At 42.4% G+C, this 25,703-nt stretch overlaps 1 protein-coding gene across 2 annotated transcripts; it reads left to right on the forward strand.

Annotated features, from left to right (window-relative positions):
- Positions 1–10,827: 10,827 nt before the first annotated feature.
- On the forward strand, positions 10,828–25,359 carry Akr1e2 (aldo-keto reductase family 1, member E2). Of its 2 annotated transcripts, NM_001008342.1 has the most exons (10): positions 10,875–10,980; positions 13,170–13,337; positions 16,319–16,435; positions 17,123–17,200; positions 18,608–18,730; positions 20,257–20,354; positions 22,456–22,528; positions 23,046–23,129; positions 24,601–24,683; positions 24,944–25,359. In NM_001008342.1, exons 1-10 carry the CDS (start codon positions 10,942–10,944, stop codon positions 24,984–24,986), a joined length of 906 nt encoding a protein of 301 aa, NP_001008343.1. In that variant the 5' UTR covers positions 10,875–10,941; the 3' UTR covers positions 24,987–25,359. The 2 variants fall into 2 exon arrangements, with proteins under 2 accessions (XP_008770087.1, NP_001008343.1); XM_008771865.3 differs by lacking the exon at positions 16,319–16,435 and having other exon boundaries at positions 10,828–10,980.
- Positions 25,360–25,703: the final 344 nt, after the last annotated feature.

A 25,703-nucleotide genomic window follows, 5' to 3' on the forward strand; every position in this document is an offset into this window, starting at 1 on the left:
CCAAACACTACCAAACACCGAACATTTTGCTACTTTAATAGTTTTCCTTTTCCACCATGGATCTTACTGAAATCATACAGTGCAGGAACCTTTTAGGTTGCCCCCTACCCCATTTCTTCTTTTTTTTTTAATCTTTATTAACTTGAGTATTTCTTATTTACATTTCGATTGTTATTCCTTTTCCCGGTTTCTGGGCCAACATCCCCCTAACCCCACCCTCTCCCCTTCTATATGGGTGTTCCCCTTCCCCATCCTCCCCCCATTACCGCCCTCCCCCCAACAATCACATTCACTGGGGGTTCAGTCTTGGCAGGACCCAGGGCTTCCCCTTCCACTGGTGCTCTTACTAGGCTATTCATTGCTACCTATGAGGTTGGAGCCCAGGGTCAGTCCATGTATAGTCTTTAGGTAGTGGCTTAGTCCCTGGAAGCTCTGGTTGCTTGGCATTGTTGTACATATGGGGTCTCGAGCCCCTTCAAGCTCTTCCAGTTCTTTCTCTGATTCCTTCAACGGGGGTCCTGTTCTCAGTTCAGTGGTTTGCTGCTGGCATTCGCCTATGTATTTGCTGTATTCTGGCTGTGTCTCTCAGGAGCGATCTACATCCGGCTCCTGTCTGCCTGCACTTCTTTGCTTCATCCATCTTGTCTAAATGGGTGGCTGTATATGTATCACCCACCCCCATTTCTTAATATGCATTTAAAGTCCTTCCACACTCTTCCACTAACAATTCATTTCCTTTTAGGAGTGACTAAGATTCCAATATACCAGTTCAGTTACACATGTATTTAAAGATAGTTTCATCATTTATAAATTCAGGGTATTATACACGATATCAACCCTCTATAAATATCTATAGAGAGTAGTTTGTGGGAACTCTACTTTTAACTCTGAGGGACAAATATTAAGAATTCAACTGGTGGATCTTACAGAAGGAGTATGTTTAGCTTTGTAACGAACTACTTTCTTCTACATGATTATACCACCATGCCTCTCGGTTAGTAGTGAGAGTTCTTGTGGCTTCACATCTTCACCAACATTTGGTGGCATTGATGCCCTGGACTTTGGCCATTCTGAAGTCATGTAATGCCATCATATAGATTAAACTGTATTTTTCTGATGATATGCAGACAAGGAAATTTCAATATGCTTTCTTTCTTTCATCTTCTACAGCAGTGTGGCCAAGTTTGGAAGTTCAAAATTTGAGGGTTTTTTTATCATTGAGTTTTAAGCATTTTCGTATTCTTTGTCTTGTGTTTATCAAATATTTTGTTGCAGCAATGGAAATGTTACTAACACATCACCAAGCATAACCTGTGCATAGAAGCTGTAATTGAATAAAAGTGTAAAAAGAGTTATTGATGCATAAATGAATTCAAAGTGTTTCAGTCCTTGAAATCAACTTTATCCATTTATTCTCTTGGTTCTGCTCTTTCCTTGTGTCTTACTTTCAGGCTTAAGTTGATTTCCCTCCTGATAATAAAACACCTTACAGAGCATCACACTTTCCCCTTCTTCAATCACTCTCTAAATTCTTGACCAGCTTTCTGATTAGACAAAATAGAAACACACTGGGGTTGGGGATTTAGCTCAGTGGTAGAGCGCTTGCCTAGCGAGCGAAAGGCCCTGGGTTCGGTCCCCAGCTCCGGAAAAAAAGGAAAAAAAAGGAAAAAAAATAGAAACACACTGTCATCCCTAAGACAATCCACTGAGTTCAGAGAGACGGCAGCACTAGGCTACCCTGGATACTGTACAATATACAGGGAGTTTAGTTGTACTGAAACATTCTATTTCAAGCAGTGGGGAAATTTTAAATATATAATGACTTGGTCAAAATGGGGAATAAGCTCCGTCAGGATGCTCGATGCCTTCGCCAGCATCGTTCTCTCAGTAGCTCAGATTAAGAAACATACAGTCATGAGTTCCACTGTTTCTGGTTTCCACTGGAAAAAGTAAAGCATCACGAAAGGCAGGAAATGTCCCTAGTTCTGTTTGTTTGTATTCCCTGGGGTAGGTTGATCTTAAGTATTTTAAAACTCTAGAATAGGCCTCAATTTTCCAAGCACCAGGAATGAAGAATAGTATTTAAGTAATGCCGAGTGTTAGTGTTTTATAGGAGCTGTAGAAAAATATCACAAACCAAGTGATTGAATGAAGAAAAGAAGCTTTCATAGTTTGTAGTTCTGGGGGCCTAGAAGTCCAGAAGCACAGCAAAAGTGCCTGGTGAGGGTCATGATCAGGTCAAAGGTGAAGGATCAGGCATGTTCAAAACACACACACACACACACACACACACACACACACACACACACACACACAGACAAAGACACTAGACGCAAGCTCACTATATATTTTCTTGTCTCCTTGGGTAATAAATCTTACCTGGAAGTTGAAAGGGGATTTTTTAAGGTGTATAATAATAAAGAGAAATAGAAAATGGATTAAATAAAAGCCTGTTTTAAATGATTAATTTAGTTACTCTATTAGTTTCCTATAAAAGATATTTTTAAAGGGTAACACAGACTTTTGGAAAAACAGGAAGAAATGTACTATTTCACAAGTCCAGAAGCCAAAAAATTATGCACATATTGGCTCTCGTAGAGAGCTCTATGAAAGAATGGACCCCATGCTTCTCTCTCAGCTACCAGTAACTGTTTGACATTGCTTGGCCCGCCCACTTCATCTTATGACACCATCACCACATCCCCACTCCATCCCTGAAACCATCACCACTCCATCCATAGTCATTCTCTCTCACATCCTCATCTTGTATCTCTCTTATAGGAACACCAATTATGGGATATGTCATTGGTACTGATCCAGGATCAGCCCATCGTCCATAATTTAGTATTCTTTTTTTCTTAAAAATAAAGTGATATTCTCTCTAACAAGGGCCTATGTGGACAAGTACAACTACTTCTGATTTCTTTCCAAAGCATGGTAGCAGTATCTATATATCTATATCTATATCCATATCTATCTGTACCTCCATTTCCACTATACCTCTATCTATACCTCTATTTATATCTGTATCCATATCTAGATTTATACTATATCTGTATCAAACTGTGTACTGTCGTTTGAAGTATGCATTGTTTTTTTTTAAATAAATCTGTGTCTGACTTCGTCTCTGTCTCATGGGTCTCTATCTTTCTTGATATCTCAGTCTCTCTGTGTGTCTTTATCTGTGTGTGTGTGTGTGTGTGTGTGTGTGTGTGTGTGTGTGTGTGTGTGTTCTGTATAGTCTGATATGTGAGCATGTTTATGTGTGAGAGTATAAATGTGCATGTCATAGCCCTGAGGTGGAGATTAGAAGACAACTCATTGGGCATTAATCTTCATCTTAACTGTGAAAAGGTTACCTGTTGACTGCTAAATATGCCAGCTTAATCTTGCTCATAACCTCCTGAGGAGTCTCTTATCTCTACCTCCCATTTCTTTAGGAATGCTGGAGTTACAGAGAAACACTGTGCCATAACCGCATCTGTTATCCAAACCTAGGTTCACACGCTTGTGTGGCAAATGTTTTATTACTGAGTCATCATTCCAGCTGGATTCTGATCCTTTTGAAGAGTGGTCCTGCAAGATAAAAACACACCAAAGGGACGAGAATATCTCAGAGCCACTCCTGTCTAAGAATGTCACATCCTTTTAAGAACCTAAACTACACAAGTCATACATATGCCCACAAAAACCATGTAACCCATGTAAGGGGTCAGGTTGGAAATCCTCAGTGTTTTCTTTCTGTGTCCCATTGTCCAAATTGAATTTCCATCTGTTGTTTTTGTCCTTAACACTTGACTGCAGACTTTAATATAATAAACATATATATATGAAACTCAATGAACAAATTATAAGAATTAATACATAATTATTAGAGGTCAGCACATCTACCTACCTGAAGGCATAACACTGTTATGCATTTCCTAGATGGAGCAGTCATCATGAAGCCTTATACCAGCCCTGGGAATATAGGGCTTACTTATTGACCCTCCCCTTTCCCCCAGGAAGACACTTTAATATACTACTTGTATTTGGCTACTCTGCTAAGCAAAATTACGTAACTCTCTTGCTCATGTCTTAATGTCTTACTGACTCACATAAAGGGGATTCAGGGTAGACATAACCCTTCAACATATGATTGAAAATTTTATGACAGTTTGCACAGTCAGAAAGACTTTTCTTGCTTAGTAAATGCTTTCTGTGTAACACAGATGCATTTCTCAATGCCTGGGAACTTCCCCTTGTGAAAATATATTGAGTCAACTGATTTCTTTTTTAAAAAAAGAATAATTATCGCCCGAGTTCAGCTCTGCAGAAAGAGCCTGCTAAAGTTGTAATCATGTGCTTTGGAAAAGCGTCTTAATGGCCTCCTGAAGTTTATCAAATGAGGATGAAATGAAGGACTATAGCCCCAGGCCAACACAGAGACTTTTGATTTGGCAAAGAATAGTTATGTGCAGAAAGATTTAAAGAATGGATGTATGCCAGTGTGCATGCCAACCCTAATCCTCAGAATTTGAAAACTTTGGTTTTTTATTCAAACTCTTACTGGTCCTTACTTTCAAGATGCTTATCATTAGAAGATGCCTAATGCAGTAAAGTCTGGAAGGGGGTGAGTGTGTGACAAGAAGATAAATGTGCCTTTGTGGCACTTCCTGTTTGCAGGAGGATTACAAGTAAAGCTGCTATAGACATTTTTCCTTCGAAAGTGACTGCTATTTGCATGCCTAGCTGCAATAGATGGGAATTCTGTTTGCTCAGCAAACTTCACTTGTGGCCAATCGTTTATTGTTGACCAGTCTAGTAAATGTGAACTAGTATCTCATTGTTATTTAATGTGAATTTCCCAGAGAACTGAAGACACGCAGTCCTTCTTTGTGAGCTTATTTCCTGAGGCGTGTGCTCAAATCTCTCACTCGTATTTTTTGTCACATTTTTTCGTTATGAAATTTCCACAGTTTGCGTTCTTACTGGTAATTATTAAATTTATGCTTCGCGAGCACCAGTGGAAGGGGAAGCCCTGGGTCCTGCTAAGACTGAACCCCCAGTGAACTAGACTATGGGGGGAGGGTGGCAATGGGGGGAGGGTTGGGAGGGGAACACCCATAAGGAAGGGGAGGGGGGAGGGGGATGTTTGCCCGGAAACCGGGAAAGGGAATAACACTTGAAATGTATATAAGAAATACTCAAGTTAATAAAAAAAAAATTTATGCTTCGCTGATATAGCCTGTTACTGTATGGCTTGACTCTACATTTTCTTAATGGAAAGGCAAGTTTCAAATGCTGAAGTCCTTAATTAGAGCTGATTTTATTCTGTCTTTTTGTGTGTGTGTGTGTGGCTGGGGCTTTCTGCTCTTATATCTGAGAGTAATTTTATTAAATTCATACCCACAGAATATCTCCCTATTTGATTACACTTAGAAATTTTATATATTAATATATAAACTGGTAAGTTATTAACTCATACATTGAAAGGTATGGACTACAGGACACATTTTGTTTGTCTATGTATCTCTTTAGCAATAGTTGTTGAATAGATACTCTTCTTCCCCAGTTGAACTCCATTTGGAAAACATTGCAGAAATCCAACTGACAGTCTTTAGTGAGTCAGTACCTAGCTTCTCCTTCCACTTCACTGATTTGTATTTGTGTCCCTTTGCTAAGATGACACAAATTTAACTTTTATGGCTTCATACTTTTTTCTTTAGTATTTCTTTTTCTTCTGAGGTTATAATTACAAGTTTCCCCTTCTCTCATCCCTCCAAAACTACCCAAATGCTGCCCTTGCCCTCCTTCAAATTCCTGGCCCTTTTAAATAAATTAGTGTTACAGACATATATGTAAGTAGACAGAGATAGAACCTGTAGAGACCATATCCAGTGGATAGACATCTATTATCTGTAGCGGGCAGGGCATTACCTCAACACCTTTAACCACACCCCATCACAATTAGCCCCAATGTCTGAGTGTCCCTAGTTGATTGCTCATTAGTTCATTGACAGAAAATGATACTACGATGACTGGAATAAACAATATTCCCTTTAGGCTCATGTATTGAACACTCGGTCCCCAGTGCTGGCAATGTAAAGAAAGGCTTTGGAACATTTACCTGATGCATTTGAGGGTTTGTAGCCTACTCCCCCCACCTCTCCCTCCCTCCCTCCCTCCCTCCCTCCCTCCCTCCCTCCCTCTTCTTTCTGGGGTGAATAAATTTCACCACCAGCTTCCTGCTCTTGCAGCCTGCCGCTTTCCCCTCCGTGATGAACTCTACTCTCTGGAATCTTAATCCACTATAAACTCATTCTTTCTTAAATTACTTTTGTTTTTGTTTAGCAACACGGGTATCCTGGCTTCCATGATCAAATTTTTTCCAGCCTCAGGTTGTACACTAACTTTAAGGCTGAGTCAACTCAAAGTCATCTTCTTTCCTTCCCCCTCCCCTTGCTCTTCTCTTTCCTGTTTTGTCTCTCCCTGTCCCATTCCTGTCCCTCTCCCTCTATCCCTCTTCTCTTCTCTTCTCTTCTCTTCTCTTCTCTTCTCTTCTCCTCTCCTCTCCTCTCCACCCCTCCCCTCTCCTCCTCCTCCTCCTCCTCTTCCTTCTCCTCCTCCTCCTCCCCCTTCTTCTTCTTCCTCTCTCTCTCTCTCTCTCTCTCTCTCTCTCTCTCTCTCTCTCTCTCTCTCTCTCTCTCTCCTCTTCTCTGTATGTGTATTGCAGAGGTGGCTAACTATGAGACTAAGAGAAACAGAAGTTTTCAAGGATGTCTATCCAACTCCTTGGTCTTTTCAATTCTTTATTCATGACTTGGGACCCTTATCACACGAGAAATTTTGATGTTAAGTTCTTTTTCTGCGTGCGTGCGGGGGAGGGGGAGTATTTCACCTGTGTTCCAACCAATGATCTTTTGGAAAATCAAGACAAAGGCTAAACTAACTAAATAAAATGCCGCAGATCCTCAAACACCCTCCAACCTTTCCTTTTGTTTTACCCTTTATTACAGACAAATTGAATCTTCATCCATCCAACTGTCTAATGCAGATATCAGAGCACATTTCTTGAAGTGCGTGCCTCCCACAGCCCACACCATCACAACACATTAGATTTTGCTGGTTTTTCTTGTTCCGCGTCTCACAGCACCTCCTCCTTTCCTACACCTCCTTTGACACGATTTAGCCCACTTCCTTGTAATTGCTATCACTTGCTGTAGATTTGTCCCTTCTGGGGTCTGTCCACTCACACCGGGATCAACAACATGTATCTCAAAGTCCAAATGCCATGGTATTTTATACACTTAAGTCCACTTATGCATACATATGGTCCAGGATATTATCAGTTTTAGTTAAGTCCCCAAAAGCTAATGAAATAATGCACGTATCCTTCTTCAGTCATACACAGTCAATGACATTCATTGCTGATGGACTTGTTTTCTCTACAGGTAGATTTCTGTGTATGCTGTTGTTACTGTGTTTGTATTAATTTCTTGGGAATTTCACACATCTATACAATGCATTCTGATCTTTCCACCCTACATTTCTCTCTGTAACTTCTCCCAGACCCACTCCCCACTCCTGCCAAATTCCCAACTCTCCTTTATTCCCCTTCTCTCACTAACCCAGTGTGTCCTGTCCATATGCTCATATGCTCATAGCTGTGGGGCCATCCACTCGAATATCGTTGACTTACCAGAAACTATATATTTAAAGAGAACCAACTACCGTTCCTCCAAACATAGTCGTCTGTCAATAGCTTATCAGCTAGGGGTGGGGGAATCAAGACTCCCATGTTTTACACTCTGAGCCTTTCATTGTCTTGTTCTTGTTTAGGTTTTCTGCAGGCAACCACTATTATTGAAAATCCATGATAATATCATGTGCAAAAAACATTACTTGGCTTAAGTTCTTTCCAATTTACCATTCTTGGATCCCACCTCTGCTAATGTGACCCCTGAATCTTGTGAGGATTATGATACAGTTGTCTTATCTGTGGATGAACACCCCACTAACAGTTCTGTATACATTGACCAGTTGTGTGTTTCTGTATTGATTTCCCTCGACTGCACAAAGACATGTCTCTGATAAAATCAAAGAGCTCCAACAATCAATGTTATATAGATTAAACATTCAGACAATAGTTTGATACTATTTAGCAAGATGATATTAGTAGATTAACCCTGAAGATTGTGCATTCTGTAACCATAGATTCTTATCTGGATTTATTGTGTTAGGCATGCATTTTGCTCTGTGGAATAGTCCTCATATCTAATCAGAATGAGTTGATTACCAGCCCAAAACGTTTGTGCATGTCCACAGGAATATCTTTCCACACAGGACATCATTCTGCCTCCAATGTTCACAGGTAGAAAACCTGCTGATGACGTTTCTCCTACAGAAGCCCACATAGCACCTTCTGGTACTATGAAAGCCAGAAAGCAGAGAAGAAGTTACCCAGTGAGTACCAACTTTATTTCTCTGTATCCTATGAACAGACTATGTGGTGTTTTTAACACTGGAATCATATCATCAAGTTCTTCTGGTTTGCAACCAAGATCAGTATCAATGACCTGCAATGTTTTGGAAGTCTCTGGAACCTCCAAACCAACAGCTTAGATAAGGTATGGTACACCAGCTTCTGAGATTTTTATTTGGCAATCGGTGTGGTGTATGTGGGAGAAATATTATACTCTGTGTAAGGTAGTATGACTATTCAGTTAAACACACATACACACATATGAGTACACATATGTGTTTATAAATGTATGTGTAAATATTTGTATATCTAGACATACATTTATATATTACCTATCTTTTATATAAGTTTTATATACACGCTACATACATTCTTATGTACATATCTGTATTTTGAGAAATGGCCACCAGGGGGCAGGAAGAACCAACTTATAAAGTCCATGTGTCATTTTATTATTTTTTTTAATCACGCAATTTATGTCTTCAGTTTATTTTTTTTTTCTCTTTTCTTTTTTTCGGAGCTGGGGACCGAACCCAGGGCCTTGCGCTTTCTAGGCAAGCGCTCTACCACTGAGCTAAATCCCCAATCCCTTATTTTTTGATTATAAAGAATCATTACAAAATATTTCCAAAGCTTGGGTGAATTAGCTCCTGTGTAATTTACATTTGTTAAATTTTCCCACTATGTTTTTTCTAGATGTTTTTCAAGAGTGTTTTTTTCTAAAATTGCATCTATTAAAATACATATGCAAAATTAACCTAATGGCATCCAAATATTTCATAAGTATCTGTAGATATTATTGTACCATTTTGCCTTGTTAAATTGCTTGTATAGACCAGAATATGCTGTTAATTGCATGGATGATTGAGCAGATAGAAACATATGTATTCATTATATGTATGCATGTGTGCATTATGTATACGTATGTGTATCTATTCGTCTCCACTTGCCACGAGAACCTGGTAAAAGTTTTCAGTGTGCTAACATAAGCTACCTCATCAAAATCTGAGGTTTCAATAGTTTCATATAAAGTAGCCTTATACGTTTTTCAAGTATTTACATCTGTAGCATTCATGTTTCTCCTAAATTACTACTAAGAAATCTGAGATGCCCATTAACAAAGAAGGCATCCCTAGATCAAACTAAGTTTTTATGAAGTGATCGAAAGGACAGTATTTCTGTAGGTTTATGAACTGAAACTGTAAAGTGTGCCTATGAGTAATAAAAGCCTATCAGAGAGAGCGCTAATAAAATGTGACATCTGAAAGCACATTCTCTTGCAAACGGGTACTTCCGTGTCGATTTGCATAAAGAACACTTTTAGGATCAAAATCTACAAAAAAAAAATGTCTAACCGTTAATGGCTTAACTTTGCCATTCTTTACGAAATACAAAATAAATAAAGAGAACTGGAGGAGATGCAGTTTTCCACATCCACAGAACGTCTGCCACGAGGACACACAAAACGCAAACATATGAACAGATATCTAACGTGGCAAAAGACAAAAAAAAAGGTGGGTTGAATTTGCTGATGCTAATAACAATGTAAAATTGTTGACTTCTGCCAAAGTATTAATAAACAAGTAAAGGGTACAAACTTCCAGCACTATAATATGGTAAGTCCTTAGTTTTTGTGATCGTTTTAATAATGCTAATATTTTCGAAATAGTCATTTACCTTTGCTTTTCTGGGTTGCTTTTCTGGTTCCTTCTAGCTGTTTCAGCTTGTGATTTTAGGATTATTGCCAACTAAATAGGACGTAGAATCATCCGGGGGATGATTTGTCTTATAGGCATTCCTTTGAGGGATTATCTTGAGATTTTTTTTGCAATTATAATTACATTTCTCCCTTTCTCTTCCTCCCTCAAAATCTGCCCCTCTACTCTTTGCTCCCTTTAAAGTTCATTACCTTCTTTATTATTAGGTGTTATTACAGTCCATAATCTTCCAAGGTGTTTAACTTTTGGTCCCGATTTTTTTTTTTAATTTCATAAGACACACCCTAAAAATGATATCCATATCATGTTTCCACTATTAGTAACATGGCAATCTCCTCGAAGTAACACACATCATTGCAAGACTGCAAGACAGCTAATATATTTCAATCGATTTTTTTCCAGTATAGTAGGAACGAGCATTAATCTAAAACATCTAACGTTCAGGAAATAAATATGCACCCCAGCCTGTTTACAGGAAGGACACCGCACAGGACTTGGGCTTTAAGCCGGTTGCTAAGAGACAGAACGCCTAGGATCACAGAGGATTTAGGAGAGAGGAAATGCACAACCAAACACGATTGCTTAGGTCCTCTGAAAATGGACTATGCTACCAGCCAATCATACCACTAACCGACCTCTCCATCAGCCAATTAGAGTGTCAGAACTCCAGCCAATCACGGCATTACCCTGAGCGCCCGGGGCTGCTCGCCGTCACCTCCAGTGCAGGTTGGGGGCTGATCCTCTGAGCGAAGGGGAGCCATGCATCAAATCCCCACAGTGGGCCTGGGCACCTGGAAGGTGAGGAGGCGCTCCGGTGTGGGTCGGGCTAAGGGTCCCGGAGCCCGATGCATACTCGCTCAGGAACCGTCAGGGTGCGGGACTTCTTTTGCCCAGGGTGACTCCTTCCAGACCCGGGCTGTGATCAAGGTCTTGCCTCCAGACTGATTAGAGGAGAGATCGGACTCTCCTGAGAAGCTACTTTTACTAGATCCTAAAACACCTGCTCCCTGCGCGGTTGAAAAGCAGTTAGGCTAATTTTATATAAAGCACCGTGAGCATAACCCAGCCTTGTGTGAGCTAGTGACGGATCCCCAACCTCTAAAATAATCATTTTTGTGCCAAGTGGCACTTACTCATCTTTGCACAGCGAAACCCGGGGTGTATGAAATGGCCACAAGGAAGCGTGCCGCTTGGCGTACTGAAATAAACTAAATAAAAATAATTAAATAATTGCACTCATGTACGTGTAATGTCTACTTCTGGAGTCCGCTTAGTGGCAGTAGAGATCTTGGCTAGTAGATACACTGCCTGTTCCGTAGATTTTGTATGTAGGGAGTGAACATGAAATTGAGTAAGTATGTAGGTACGGAACTAGGCCTACCTAACTCTGGGATAAGTTAGAGGAGGGGGAAAGATGATCAAAATATATTTTTCGATAAAAAGTAAATTTGAAAATTCTGTTTAGTAGGTTTTTAGATAAAGGTTTCTTCAGAAACTTTTGTAAAAATGGTGGGATTTTTTCTTTTTTAAGGCAATTTTGGTGATGTGAGTGCTCTTTGGTGTCGCCTAGCGGAGACTGAGGTGGAAGAAACATCAATAAAATAACAAATAAATAAAAAGGGGGAAAGAAACATCACCCTCCCAATACAATGAAAGCATTTAATTCCTCCACCTGAAGGCACAGGGATCCCTTTCGAAATTTGTGGGAGACAATGGAAAAGCAGTAACAAATATGACAATGACTGGTGATCTTAAATATTGTAGCTGCAGCTTTAAGAAAGAGCAAGGGAGCCATCACATTCAAGGCTGGCTTGGGTTGCACTTTTCATATTTAGTGGAAATATCTATGTGCCTCACATATGTGCCATACAGGTATCGCACGAGTCCCTCGTGTGTGAGTAGATGCTTGTTTTAGGTTTCCAACTGATTCACGCATCCCTGAGTGTTAGAGCTCAGATGGCTTCATGCCCCAGCTGCTCTCACCCCTTCTGTAACCATTCAAGAAACACAGCACACAGCTCAGCCCTCTGCAAGAGCTGAAAAGCACGTGTGGTCTTCTCCCCAAATGAGTAAAGAAGAATATTAATCACATTCTTACTCCCTACCTTTAAGTCCAACTGATGTTCCTACTGCTTTACCAATTTGAATATTTATTTATTGTTTGACTATATATTTTCCGAGGGAGAAAAGGAATTAGGTTCCCCTGATGATAGATTTTCCTTTTTTTTTTCTTTTCTTTTCTTTTCTTGAATATTTTCTTTATTTACTTTTCAAATGTTATCCTCTTTCCAGTGTTCCGCTCCAGATACCCCCTATCCCATCACCCCTACCCCTGCCTCTATGAGAGTGTTCCCCCACCCACCCACCACTTACTCCCTCCTGCCTTCCCACCCTGGCATTCCCCTACACTGGGGCATCTAGCCTGCACAGGACCAAGGGCCTCTCCCCGCAGTGATGCCCGGCAAGGCCATCCTTTGCTACATATGCAGCTGGAGCCATGGGTCTTTCCATGTGTTTTCTTTGGTTGATGGTTTAGTCCCTGGGAACTCTGGGGTATCTGACTGGTCAATGTTGTTGTCCTTCCTATGAGGTTGCAAACCCCTTCAGCTACCTCAGTCCTTTCTCTAACTCCTCCAATGGGGACCCCATTTCTCAGTCCAATGGTTGGCTGCAAGCATTCACCTCTGTATTTGTCAGGCTCTGGCAGAGCCTCTCAGGAGACAGCTATATCAGGCTCCTGTCAGCAAGCACTTCTTGGCATCCACAATAGTATCTTGGATTGGTGACTATGTGGGATGGATTCCCATGTGTGGCAGTCTTTGGATGGCCTTTCCTTCAGTCTCTGTCCACACTTTTTCTCCATATTTTCTCCTGTGAGTGTTTTGTTCCCCATTCTAAGAAGGACTGAAGCATCCGCACTTTGGTCTTCCTTCTTGAGCTTCAGATTGTGTCTTGGGTATTCCGAGCTTTCTTGTGTTTGGTTACAGGCCTCTCCAGGAGAAGTGACCGATGCGGTTAAGGTGGCTATCAACCTGGGCTACCGGCACTTCGACTGTGCTTACTTATACCACAATGAGAGTGAGGTTGGGATGGGAATCAAGGAGAAAATCAAGGAGGGTGTGGTGAAGAGAGACGAGCTGTTCATCGTCAGTAAGGTAAGGACTCCCTCAGCCTCTGCAGTCACAGCTGTGGGCAGAGCTGGAATCATCTAGCCTTGAGGAGTTTTTGCGTTTCTTTATGGGAATTGGTGCCTTTGGCTTGCAGTTAATTCTTCTCCAACTTGGTGAACCTGTGGGGTTACATCCTGTGTTGGTTTGCTTACGTCTTTGCTTTTCAGTTTGGCCGTTCAGATAGAGGCGCCCAGACGCCGCCAATCAGCAATACATCTTGGTTGACCTTTGTGTCTCTAGTGAGCAGAGTAAAGTTCAAGCCCTTGCGAACTCTGGCTACATAGACAGGCCTAAACTTGGAATCGCCTGCCAGGGATGGTTAAAGGGCAGATTCCAAACTCCACATTAAGAAATTGACGATGAGGTGACAGCTTTACATAGAGGAAGCAAGTCAATCATGGGGTGTGTGTGAACATGGCACAGCAGGTGTAGGAGTCTCTGGGAAGCAGAGGGAGGCAGGAGGAGTGGACAGGGGTCAAGGTACCAAAGCCCTGGCATATAAGAAGCTTGAACTTTTCCTTGAAATGTAGGGAGTTGAGAACAAAAACTGTTTCTAAGTCAGGCAGTTTCTTTTGCACATGAATGAGACGTGCTCAGAGGACACAGTGGCATCTGACAGGAGCATGAGTTTTAGATCATGCACAGGTGAGAGGCAATGAGTGCGCTGCCTATGAGGAAGAGGAGGAAGCAGATACCGAAGAGAGGAAGGAAGTAAACCCCGCGGGAAACACAGTTAATCTAAGATTTAAAGCTACTTTATTTTTGCCAAGTGTGGGGGCACATGCCATTAATCCCAGCACTCACAGCAGTCAGGGAGCAGAGGCAGGAGGGAGACTCTGAGTTCAAGGCCAGCCTGTTCTATGCAGCCAGTTCCAGGATAGACCGAGCTGCATAGCGAGACCCTATTTCAAAAGAAGTAAATGCTGCTTTAAAAAAAAAAAAAAAAAAAAAAAAAAAAAAAAAAAAAGGAATGCCGATGTCGATCCCGGTGGTTAATAGCAGGCAATAGTCACGTGGTCACACGTTTCATGTTTAAGTTCCAGCTATTATTCAGCAGCAGCTTTGCCCAAGTTAGTCGATAGCCCAGGGTCTGGGTCCCGATATCAGCATGTTACAAACGAGGGTCCTTAATCATCCATAACCCTACACTTCAGGGGTGTTCCCATTGTAGACTTTCCTCCGTCTCTGTGGTTGATTTTCATTGCCCATCATTGCGTAAGCTAGAACACAGAGGTGGGGTGGAGAGGGCTTGGAGCACGCTCACTGAGGAGAGAGATTTTCCTCTGAATCTTCAGACAGAGGGATGAGCAACTAGGGACTTCCAAATCCACATAGTCAAAGTGTACAGGGCTTCCAAGTGGATGATAGTCACCAGGGAAAGTGTGTCAGTCATGGTAGGAGTTTGAAAGAAATATAATTATAATTATATATTGTTTTATAATTAAGATTGAGGAAATTATGTATTTATTCACAGTGGGAAAATTGTTATTAGTAGTATGATGTGTTTACATCTAATTTGGCTTTCTCTCCTCCCTCCATCACCCATCTGGCTGACTGGGATGTCTGTGTCAGTGTGTGCATGTATGATATGAGTGTGATGTATGTTCACATGTATATGCCTGTGTTCATATGAGGAAACCAGAGGAGGATGCCAATTGCCAATGCTCCCCTCTCACAGTTGTTCCAATTCCCTTGCAACAAGGTCTTGTTAATCCCATAACTGTAAGGAGAAAGACCGTCAACCCAAATGATGACCAAATTAACAAGGGCAAGTGTGTGTGTGTGTGTGTGTGTGTGTGTGTGTGTATGTGTGTGTGTCTGTGCGCACGCACCCATGTACGTGGGTTGTCCCTAAAGGTTGGATTAAACAGATCAGCATTAACTGTGGGGGAGATAAGGATTTTTACATAGGGAGTTTCCAAATGGGGGATTTGGTGGGCAAATAATAGGTGTGTTTAAAGAAGCGGGATACAACCATGACAAGTTGTTCATAACAACCTCCTGAAACAAAGGCGTGCTTGTAAAGTGGTCAGATTGCAAGGTGGTCCTACCAGCCTCCTGAAACAACTCACTGCTGCCTTTTCCTGAAACCGGCAGCACAGAGCCATCTGTAGTTAAGGTCACAGCCCAATCCTTGAGAAACAGATTTCATCATGAACAGAATGAACCTAGTCTGTCTTCAATACAAGATGGCTTTCAAGCCCAAGATGGAGACCAGCTGGTTTATCAGTCTCTCACTGAATCTTCAGGTAGCCTAGTAGCCAGCAAGCCCAAATAATCATCCTGTCCCCATGTCCCCTCCCCAGTTCTAGGTCACAGAAAATATATCTTTTTAGATGTTGAGGATTAGAGCTCTGGTCCTCATTTTTCTTAGCTGCTGTTTGTTTTCATGTCTTGGTCCACTTATCTATTCATTTTCATTTACCCTTGCTTGGACGGAACCTCCGGGTTAGCTGCTGGGACCTTTAGTGAAAATGTAGCAGAGGGAATAATGAGGTAAAAACAATTATGTATTTTTCTATTTATTGTCCTGGAGGGTCATGTCTGCATAAATTTAAGACAGTAAATACAGGACAGTCCAAACCCACCTCACTTACCCTGAATGGTTATATAAGATACTCAGTAAAAAGAAGTTTGAACTGTCTGTAAGTTGGAGAAAATGATCTTTTCCACATAGGACTCCCTCTCCCCCAACCCTTACTCTACCCTGATTTCACCTTTTTTGGTGTTAGTGGATCCAAATCATCCTCACCACTCCCAATGCCTTCCTGTGTTGGACTTCATTAGGGAAGGCTCCCTGCTGTGAAAAACCCAATCATCCAATTCTAAGGATGACACCACTGTCTTCCTCCGGATCCAGCTGTGGTGTTGTCAGGTGCAGGTTTGTGGGCCGGACTGATGGGTGTATGACCTGTTAGTCTTAGACTGTGTGGCCTGGAAACCCTAGTCTCACTTCTCTTCTGCAGCTGTGGTGCACGTACCACAAGCAGTCTTTGGTGAAAACGGCATGCATCAATACCCTGGAGGCCTTAAACCTGGATTACCTGGACCTCTACCTCATACACTGGCCCATGGGCTTCAAGGTACCACTCGGTTTGTGGCTAGATTCCTGCAAAGACCTAGACAAATATCAGCATAGGAGAGGGCTTGGAAGCAAAACATTTTTCATGTTTCGTTATAGGAAATGAACCTATAAAAATATTTAAAATTTGGAATGATTCAGAATTATTAAATGTATGTTTTCTGATACTTGTCCTGTGACCTACTAGGAATGTATAATTGGCCCAAAGAGAGGTGTCAACCCTTGTCACTGCTTAGAAAAGTAATGAAGCCTTTACCTGTCAGGGTGGCTTTCTCTACCCTCTGTCCCCTAACTTTGTTTTCTCCCTTGGTTATCATTCAACTTGATTGGAAGTCCTAGAAAGAAGAGCGGAATAATAGTGTTGGGGTAAAGTTGATCATATTAAGACATAAAGGAAGCCCATTGGTTCCTCTTTTTAAGAATCTGAATCAGACAGGGATTCAAGCCTTTCTCAAACTTCATGATGAAATGTTGCGGCCTTTCCCTCCCTTTATGCCTGGTCTTAAGATGACTGCTGAGGTCTGGAGAAGATAAATGGTTCAACTAGGCCCGTAGGACTTAGTGACGGTCAAGGCTAAGGTGCACATCCACTGACTGAGACTATACATCTCCATTGTCTCCCTGTGTAGTCTAGTGACAGAGGGTGCCCACAAACGCCAATAAGCTCCTTTCCTTCTGGTTCTCACAGCCTGGGGACAAAGATATCCCTTTGGATCGCAGTGGCAAGGTCATACCCAGTCACACCAGCTTTCTGGACACTTGGGAGGTAAGTGGAGTCATGCCAACTGGACATTTCATCCATGCTCATGGGTACCCAAATAAAAATTGCATAAGATCTGGAGCTCCTGTGTTAAAATACCCCAGGAACCACTTCATATATGTGGTTTGCAGTACATGGTGGTTAAATATTAACGGCCAGCATGGCATGATCTAGAATGTTCCCATCAGCCATTGGTAATGGCTGACATTGCAGTCCTCACCTAGTTCTTGGAGGTTCTCTTTTAATTGTTATAAAACGTAATGTTGGCAGTATTTTGGAACTCAAATTGGGAAGACAGGAAAGGACTAGAGGGAGGATGAACAAGTGTCAAGACAGTGTCCAGGGTCCAGAAGAAAAATGGTCAGCATTCATAGTGAGGTGAGCAAGAAAAATCAGGAAGGTGGTAGGCTTGAGAGTCTCATGAAGGTGGCAGACTAGGAACAGAGCATGTCAGGACACTTCGATCTCTAGTCCCTTTGCTGCCCAGCTTCAGGAACAGAACACTGGCACGTTTGAACAAGTTCAGGTATAAACCAGCAAAGCTTCGAGGAGTTTCCATCAAGAAGGTATGATATGGAACTGTCCCTGTGAGATGGATGGGTAAAACTCTAGGAATGTTTCAGTGCCTAAGAGAGGCAAGAGGGAGAAAGCAGACAGAGAGGAGGCCCTGAGCTGGGCAGTGATACCTGTCTCTCTGGAAAGCTTTGAAACATGGGAACTAGTCAGAAAGACCAAACAAAGTGTTTCCAAGGGCTCCAGCCCTTTCTGTCACCTTGGGCTTCTGCTCATCAAAGATCTAGAGTTTGAACCCAAGGCTCTGGATGGTGCATTATTGGGTGATTGTTGTAGACTCTTAATTCACCGGTTGCTGTCCTGATGATCTCACTGGACACTTAGGCCTGACTCCACACTGCCATGAAGCTCATGGGTACTCTGAAGCTGAGGCTTGAGGACTCCCTTATCAGAGGTCAGCCCAAGTGGGGTTGCTTCATCCTCCAGGAAATTATACATTTCTTAAGATGTATGATGTGAGAGTGGGAATCGAGAGCACCAACCCATCACTGATCTCAAGAATATCTAGGTATACAGAAGAGACAGCTATGGAGAGGAGCAGCATATGCGTGCATGTGTTTGCACACACACATATCTCCATGGGCCACTGCAGACCATATCAGAGCAAGGAGTATGAATAGACAAGTTATGCTGACAGTTGCTGAGATCCAGACTTGGCTATGTGCTTTGTGTGAATCATTTCAAGGAACTCTAAGACAGTCCTGGTAGAGATAATACTGTCCGCATGTAACTTCAAGTAAAACACTTTTAAAGGCCCCATGACAAGTCACAAAAAGATGTGGCTTATCTGGGAACTGGACAACTTGCATGCTCCACACAGCACTTCTCTTTCTCTCTCAGGCCATGGAGGACCTGGTGATTGAGGGTCTGGTGAAGAACATTGGGGTGTCCAACTTCAACCATGAACAGCTTGACAGACTTTTGAATAAGCCTGGTTTGAGAATCAAGCCAATAACTAACCAGGTGAGCTGGTGGGTGGTGTGAAGTCTTACTCTGGGTCATTTGTTTGTCCGTGTGGAAGTGGATGAGACATGTTACGTGCATTTACCTGTAGTAGCTGTTAGAATTGTAAAGAGGTAGCTGGCAGAAAAGGACTGGCCTAGTAGGCAAGTGACTTTCTTTACGTCCCATGTGGTTAGGTGATGCCATGGGTGGACAGGGTATGGCACAGATCTCTCTGATCCGCCTGGTTTTGGAGGCAGACGACCAAGTGTGTTCAGAAGAGCAGGGTCCTCAAAGACCCTTCACCCTCATTAGAGGAAAGCAGCCCTTCCCTTTCACTCACTCACACCCAACAGAAGAGCTGGAAGCGATAGCACTGCCTCCACCCAAGCCGGCAGGGTGCAGAAATGAATCTTCCCTTCCCGCCTATACCTCACATTCTGCTACACACAGTTCCTATGTTTGCTGGCCATCATTTGTTACCAAGTGTCTTACTTAGGGTTTTACTGCCGTGAACAGACATCATAACCAAGGCAACTCTTACAGGACAACATTTCATTGGGACTGGCTTACAGTTTCAGAGGTTCAGTCCCTAATCATCAAGGCAGGAACATGGCAGCATCCAGACAGGCATGGTGCAGGAGGAGCTGAGAGATCTACATCTTCATCTGAAGGCTGCTAGTGGAAGACTGGCTTTCAGACAGCTAGGATGAGTCTTATAGCCCACACCCACAGTGAAACACGTACTCCTACAGGGCCACACTGTCTAATCCTGACACTCCCTGGGCTGAGCATATACAAACCATCACACCAAGATTCAAATGTAATGACTGTAGAGAATCTTGTCCGAATTTGGACTTAGGTGTTGCCCAAAATTGAGAACAGCCTGGGCGACTGAGGTTGTTTCAATAAATATTTGTTAATTAGAGATAATTAGAGAATTTCATGTGCAAGTGAGCTCAACATACCTTCAAAGGAGAAGTTCCTGGAAGCTGATCTTGCTGGCAAAGACAATGCTCCTAATTCTCTCTAGTTCCCGCTAACTGAGGATCGGTATAAGTCTGTCTATAACCTAGAATTGTGCATGAGAAAAATGGAGAAGGCAGAAATATTGCTCTCAAGACTTGTGTTTGGAACTCAAATCCTGGTGACCAAACATAGCCAATATGCAAACTAACTTTTCAAGGTGCTGGGTACTGTACGTACTACAGTGGAGACTGGAAGGGCAGGCGAGGAGGGGCTGAATTCAGACTGCTCGGGCCTTTTCCTATGTGGTGAAGAAAGCCACACTGAGCAGGTAATGCTGGAATGTCTGCATGACATAAGTGTCTGACAGTCTGAGGACTCAAAGCCACTTATACCTTCTAGCATCCTGGAGATGGCAGACAGCAACCTACTCATTTGTAGGTGGAGACACCAAAGACTTTAAGAGGAGCCTTTGTACCTAGTTATTGATGGTGAGGATGCCAAGTAAGTCTCCTCTTCAGTGCTTTCTTAGAATGCTACTTGTCTAAATTATTTTTGGCCCACCGTGGTTTTGTTTCTAGATTGAATGCCACCCATATCTTAATCAAAAGAGCCTAATTGATTTTTGCCATGGAAGAAATGTGTCTGTGACCGCTTACCGTCCCCTCGGTGGCTCAAGGTAAGGACATGTCAGAGACTGTGCTAATCTGGGTGCTAACCAACATTTAAGAGTTGGAGGGATTGAAAAAGGCCTACATCTCTCAGGACCCAGGGTGAACGTAGGGAGCTATTTCTCAAACTGGAGGGTTGTTTTAATCATGATTTTTTGTGAGGGTAACCAGCTTTGACTGGACAGACCCAGACTGAAGTGAGCCCTTTGTTATCTGCCTGGTAGTTCATTAGTCAGTTAATACCCTCTAACCTCAGGACATGTCACAAAACTCAGAGTCTTTAGATAACAGTAAAGTGGCATATCTTCTTTCCCTGAACCTGAATTTTGTACCATTCTCCTACTGAGCCACCTAAGGCAGAACTGTGGAAACCATCCATTTCCCATACCCTGACTCCAATCCAACACAAGGGTCAGTAACATACGGTGCTAGTAGAACCCAGGGTATGTCCGTTTTTCTGTGTTGTCGTCTTCTCTACCTCAATGGAGTACAGATCCCTTAAGGTTCTTAGCCCCATAACTCCCATCGGATACACTTCTTCCCTTGTGTTGCTCAGCCACTAGCTGAAGTGATCTCATTGCACATGAGTAAGTCAATCTCCCACCTGTGCTCCACCCTTCTCTGCTCAGTCTGTCCCCATCCCTGCAAACCTTCAGCACATCAATCCCATGAAACTACTCCTGGTCACTCAGAATATTCTTTCTAGTCTAGGCAACTATATATACTGTTCTTTCTACTAAAACTCTGTCACTTTCTTTTTCAAGTCTTGCCTACTCTTGTTTGTGACGTCATGTTCAGTTCAGCACTGTGCCCTCCAGGAAGGTTCCATGAGTCCTTTTGGTGCCCTGCTTTTGTCATGGCTTCTCTTTATCTACCTAATGTACCAGGTAGCTTTGCACTGTCTGTCACTGATGTTACTTAAAATGCAGAACCATCTCTTTTCGGTCTATTTTGCACCTCACACTCAGTTCTAGGAAACATTAGGAAGCAAGAGAAGGCTGGACTTGCTTCAGTTTTTGTCTCTGTGAAAAAGGGTATGCATATTTGAACGTAATAGCAGCCGGGGAGCTCCTAGACATCTGGGTCTGTTTTATAGATGAGCCTTGGGGTAAAACGGTCTCTGGTAGAGTAAGTGAGAAGTGTGTGGCAAGATAAATCCTGCTCAGTCTGGTTCTTTCTGGACATTTTGAGTACTTCCACAGGCTCAATGCTTCAAATATGTTAGCTGCTTAAAAAGAGATGTTTTTCTGGGTTCAATCCCTAGGTGCTGTGTAAACAGGTATGGTGGTACACACATGTAACTGAAGCCCTTTGGAGAGAAGTTAGAAAAATCAGAAGTTCAAAGTCATTCTCAGGCTACATAGCAAGCTCAAAGCCAAGCATGATCCCCTGTCTAAAATAAAATAAAACTGCTAACTTTAGTCACTAGTACCCTTGCCTGGGTAGATTTTTGGTGGATACTATCATAGTCTTAAAAATTACTCAGGCCTATTGACACCCACCAATAATTCCAGGAGAGACAGAGGCACTGGGACTAAGTTTGAAATCACTCAGGGATACTAGGTGAGTTACCTCAAAAAATCAAAAATAATAAGTGTTCTGACTGGTTTTGTGTGTCAACTTGACACAAGCTGGAGTTATCACAGAGAAATGAGCCTCCCTTGAGGAAATGCTTCCATGAGATCGAGCTGTAAGGCATTTTCTCAGTTAGTGATCAAGGGTGGAAGAGCCCATTGTGGGTGGTGCCATCCCTGGGCTGAAGGTCCTGGGGTCTATAAGAAAGCAAGCTGAGCAAGCCAGGGGAAGCAAGCCAGTAAGCAGCATCCTCCATGACCTGTGCATCAGCTCCTGCCTCCTGACCTGTTTGAGTTCCAGTTCTGACATCCTTTGGTGATAAACAATGTGGAAGGGTAAGCTGAATAAATCCTCTCTTTTCCAACTTGCTTCTTGGTCATGATGTTTGCTCAGGAATAGAAACCCTGACTAAGACAAGAAGTAAATAAAATAAATTGAAAACTAGTAAATTTCTAATTTTAGAGGAGAGTAATTTTTTTCAGCCCTTGCATTGATCAGCCTCCTGACATAGCATACGCTGCTCTGTCTGTCTAGAGATGGGGTTCACTTGATGGATGATATCGTTATTCGGAAGATTGCAAAGAAGCATGGGAAGTCTCCTGCTCAGGTATGTGGAAAGGACTGTCATGTACTAGGGTCACACTTCTCCATGACCTTTCCCCCATAGTCCTGAGCCTGGATGAGTTGGTTCACCAGAGCTTCCTAATTTGAAGCCATAATTAGTTGGTTCCATGTTGGCATTCAGTCAAGTCATATCTACTGCCTTCCTCAAATGTCAGCAGTCAAGATACACTCCAGTGCCACTTCCTCTGCCTTGCCAACTGCATAGACAACCAGTGTTGGAGCCAGTGATTAAAGTCAACCTTATCTAAAAGCCCTGGTCATCTGGGGAATTGAACACATGCTTAAGGATTCTAGTGAATAGGGTGGGTGAGTCCTCTGATCTTCTTGGCCTGATGGCCATCATTACAGATAGAGTGACAAAGCATGTTAGTTTGATCCCCAAAGGACTTTGAGGTGAAAGGAACTTTCTAGTTCTTACCATAAAATGAAACTGAAATATTGTACTGCCTTAGCTCTCATTCCATTTGTTTTATTCTTATGTGAAACTTTCTTTCCTACAGATTTTGATCCGATTTCAGATCCAAAGGAACTTGATAGTGATTCCCAAATCTGTCAACCCAAGTCGGATTAGAGAGAATATTCAGGTGAGCATTTCCTGATTAGAACTCTTCAGATCCTGACTTAGTGAGGGCTGGCTAACTTCCTAAGAAACATACAACCCCTACACCTTTATGGCTGGCCTTCATCTGGCGGAGGTGCATTCCTCTGTAAACTGTGCTGGTGGTCAGACTTTCACATAGAGTCAGGACAGGCCCTTACTATTTCGTGTCCCCTCCTCACCCATTCCCCTAGGGGTGGATGTTGCTATGCCATACTGACCCTCAAGAGAAGCTAGATATGCCCAATGTGTGCTCAGGAGGAAGGAATACAGGGTTGGTGAACATCTAGCCAGTCTGGGTCACATGGGGTATGCCCACTGATCTCTTGAGGGGAGAAGCTCTGGGTGTTGTGTTCCTCATTTGCCTAATGGCATTTAAGTTAGTGAATGCACTGAATATCTTACTTAGCTAGAACATGTACAAAATATGAATTGGGAGCAGCCTTTTCAAAGACAGTCTCTTAATACTCAACCAAGAATCACAGCAGAAATGGGGACCTGATACTGGGGACAGAGAATAGGTCCGTGTATGAGAGGCTGGAGAGGGTGCCAGTAAGATTTGGAAGAGCAGGGGATTATGTACATAAGCTTAACCAGAAGAAAAGTCTCAAGGATAGTAAACTGTGAGTTTGTCCTCTGAGTGGGCCAGAGGCTTTCAATGCAAGACCTAGGTCTGTGTTCTCTGTGACAGCTCAGAGTACCCATTCAGTATGTCTACACCACAATGACACCAGCCTTACTTTTACTGTCTGTCTCTTTACTTCTCCCCCTTGATCCAAATGACTGCCTCTGAGGCCACCTTTCTTCAACTCCTAACATACTATGTGTCTGTGGCTGGTATTGAGAATTACCATCTTCCTAGCTTCTGCCACTCGGGGCATGGCAAAGCCACCTAGGTATTCTTTGGTTCATACTCCGTGGATATAGACCCTCAGCCACAGTGGGCTGTAGTCACTGTGAGAAACTGTTATTGGAGACTTTGATGTTAGTCCTTAAGTGTGTCAGGAGGCAAAGGAGAGGAGAGTTAAGAATTCTACTTGAAAGTGAAGTTCCTCAAAAAGTTCCCGTGAGATTTTGATGCTGCTAGAGTCAGTACCAGCTGGCTTCCTAGTTTATTGGGTGGGAGAAACAACAGTTTTTCTTTTTAAGAGGAAGACGTAGATCAGTGGAAAAAACACTTTGCTTTTTTTGACTCTTCCCCTGTGTTCCACCTTCCCATAAGATAAAAACAATATATAGCTCATCTTTCCAAGGTTTCTTACAATTAGTTGAGGCTAAGTCAGTGTCGGTCAAGGAATGAAAATCAAAGTGCATTTTGGGAGGTTCGCCTGTGCTTCGGGAGAAGACCTAGGTGTCTAATGCAGAACTTCTTTCACATCTTGGTGTCAAGGAAAGAGGGATGCCAGTTAAGTGGAGTTTATTCTGAATTCCCTATGGTCGCCTGATTTTGTTTCTAGGTATTTGATTTTGAATTAACTGAAAAAGATATGGAGGAACTTCTCAGCCTCGACAAGAACCTCCGCTTGGCCACCTTCCCCTCGTAAGTCTGTCTCCTTCACTTCCTTTTAAAGAGAAAGGGAGCTACACACAAGCAGGATGACTAGATCTTGAATAGGTATTTACTTTTATATTTCAAGCTCAATTAAACTGTATCATGACTCTTCCCCATCTAAGGCTGGGCCAGTGAATAAAGACAACGACATTTATACACTAGATAGGCACAATTCTTCCACTTAAAATGTTTTCTTTAAGAATGCCCATTCTCTGTTTCTCTCTTTGATTTTTGATTCTGTTTTCCAGAACTGAAAATCATAAGGACTATCCTTTCCACATAGAGTACTAAAGACAGCCTCACTCTCCGTCATTTCTGCCCAGTGGAAACAGATCTCCAGGGTCAGCAGCACTGATCCACCTCTGCAGAGGCTGTGTGGTCCCTGCGTGGCCACAGCAACAGACGCAGCCACAGCCAAGAATGACAACAGAGTCGGAACAAGGAAAACTCTGCCTAGAACAGAACCAGTTCGGAGAAAAATAAAGATCTAGGGATGAGAAAGGGAGGTACCACAAGGCGTGTGGCTGCTTCCAAGTTGTTATGGAAAGCCAAGCGCCAAGAATAATGTAATTTATGTCAGTTAGCCCTAGTCCTTGTGGCTTCTATTCTAGGAAGCGAGATGCTGATTGCTCATGAATTAAAGTTACCTTCACATTTTAAAAAAGCCTGCTTGACAGACGTGTTTGTGTAACATGTAAGATGTGATAAGTTAGTATGATTAATATCTATGAGTTGGCTTCAATAACCACCAGCCTGAGGCCAATTTTGTACTCTGCCCTCCCAGAATTTCCTAGATGATTTTAAAGGAAAATCTTTCTTCACTTAAGAGAACAAAAGGCAAGCAAGCTGAGACCCCAGCTCAGACAAAATGTGTTTTTACTGTTCTTACTTAAAAACTTTTGAGAGAAAGAATGAATGTGTGAGCACCTTCACATATTTTTGGAGGTGAGCGTGTGTGTGTAAATGCCTATGGAGGCTCACTTCTAAAAAGAAGGGAAGGAATCTCCT

The sequence above is a fragment of the Rattus norvegicus genome, chromosome 17 (assembly GCF_036323735.1).
Source record: "Rattus norvegicus strain BN/NHsdMcwi chromosome 17, GRCr8, whole genome shotgun sequence".
NCBI lineage: Eukaryota > Metazoa > Chordata > Mammalia > Rodentia > Muridae > Rattus > Rattus norvegicus.

What these genes read in the sequence shown, in the direction of transcription:
- Akr1e2 (NM_001008342.1), top strand. Translation starts at nt 10,942, where the DNA reads ATGCATCAAATCCCCACAGTGGGCCTGGGCACCTGGAAG. An exon ending in CGTCCCCTCGGTGGCTCAAG is followed by an intron (nt 20,355 to 22,455) that starts GTAAGGACATGT and finishes CTGTCTGTCTAG; the next exon opens with AGATGGGGTTCACTTGATGG. An exon ending in GGATTAGAGAGAATATTCAG is followed by an intron (nt 23,130 to 24,600) that starts GTGAGCATTTCC and finishes TTTTGTTTCTAG; the next exon opens with GTATTTGATTTTGAATTAAC.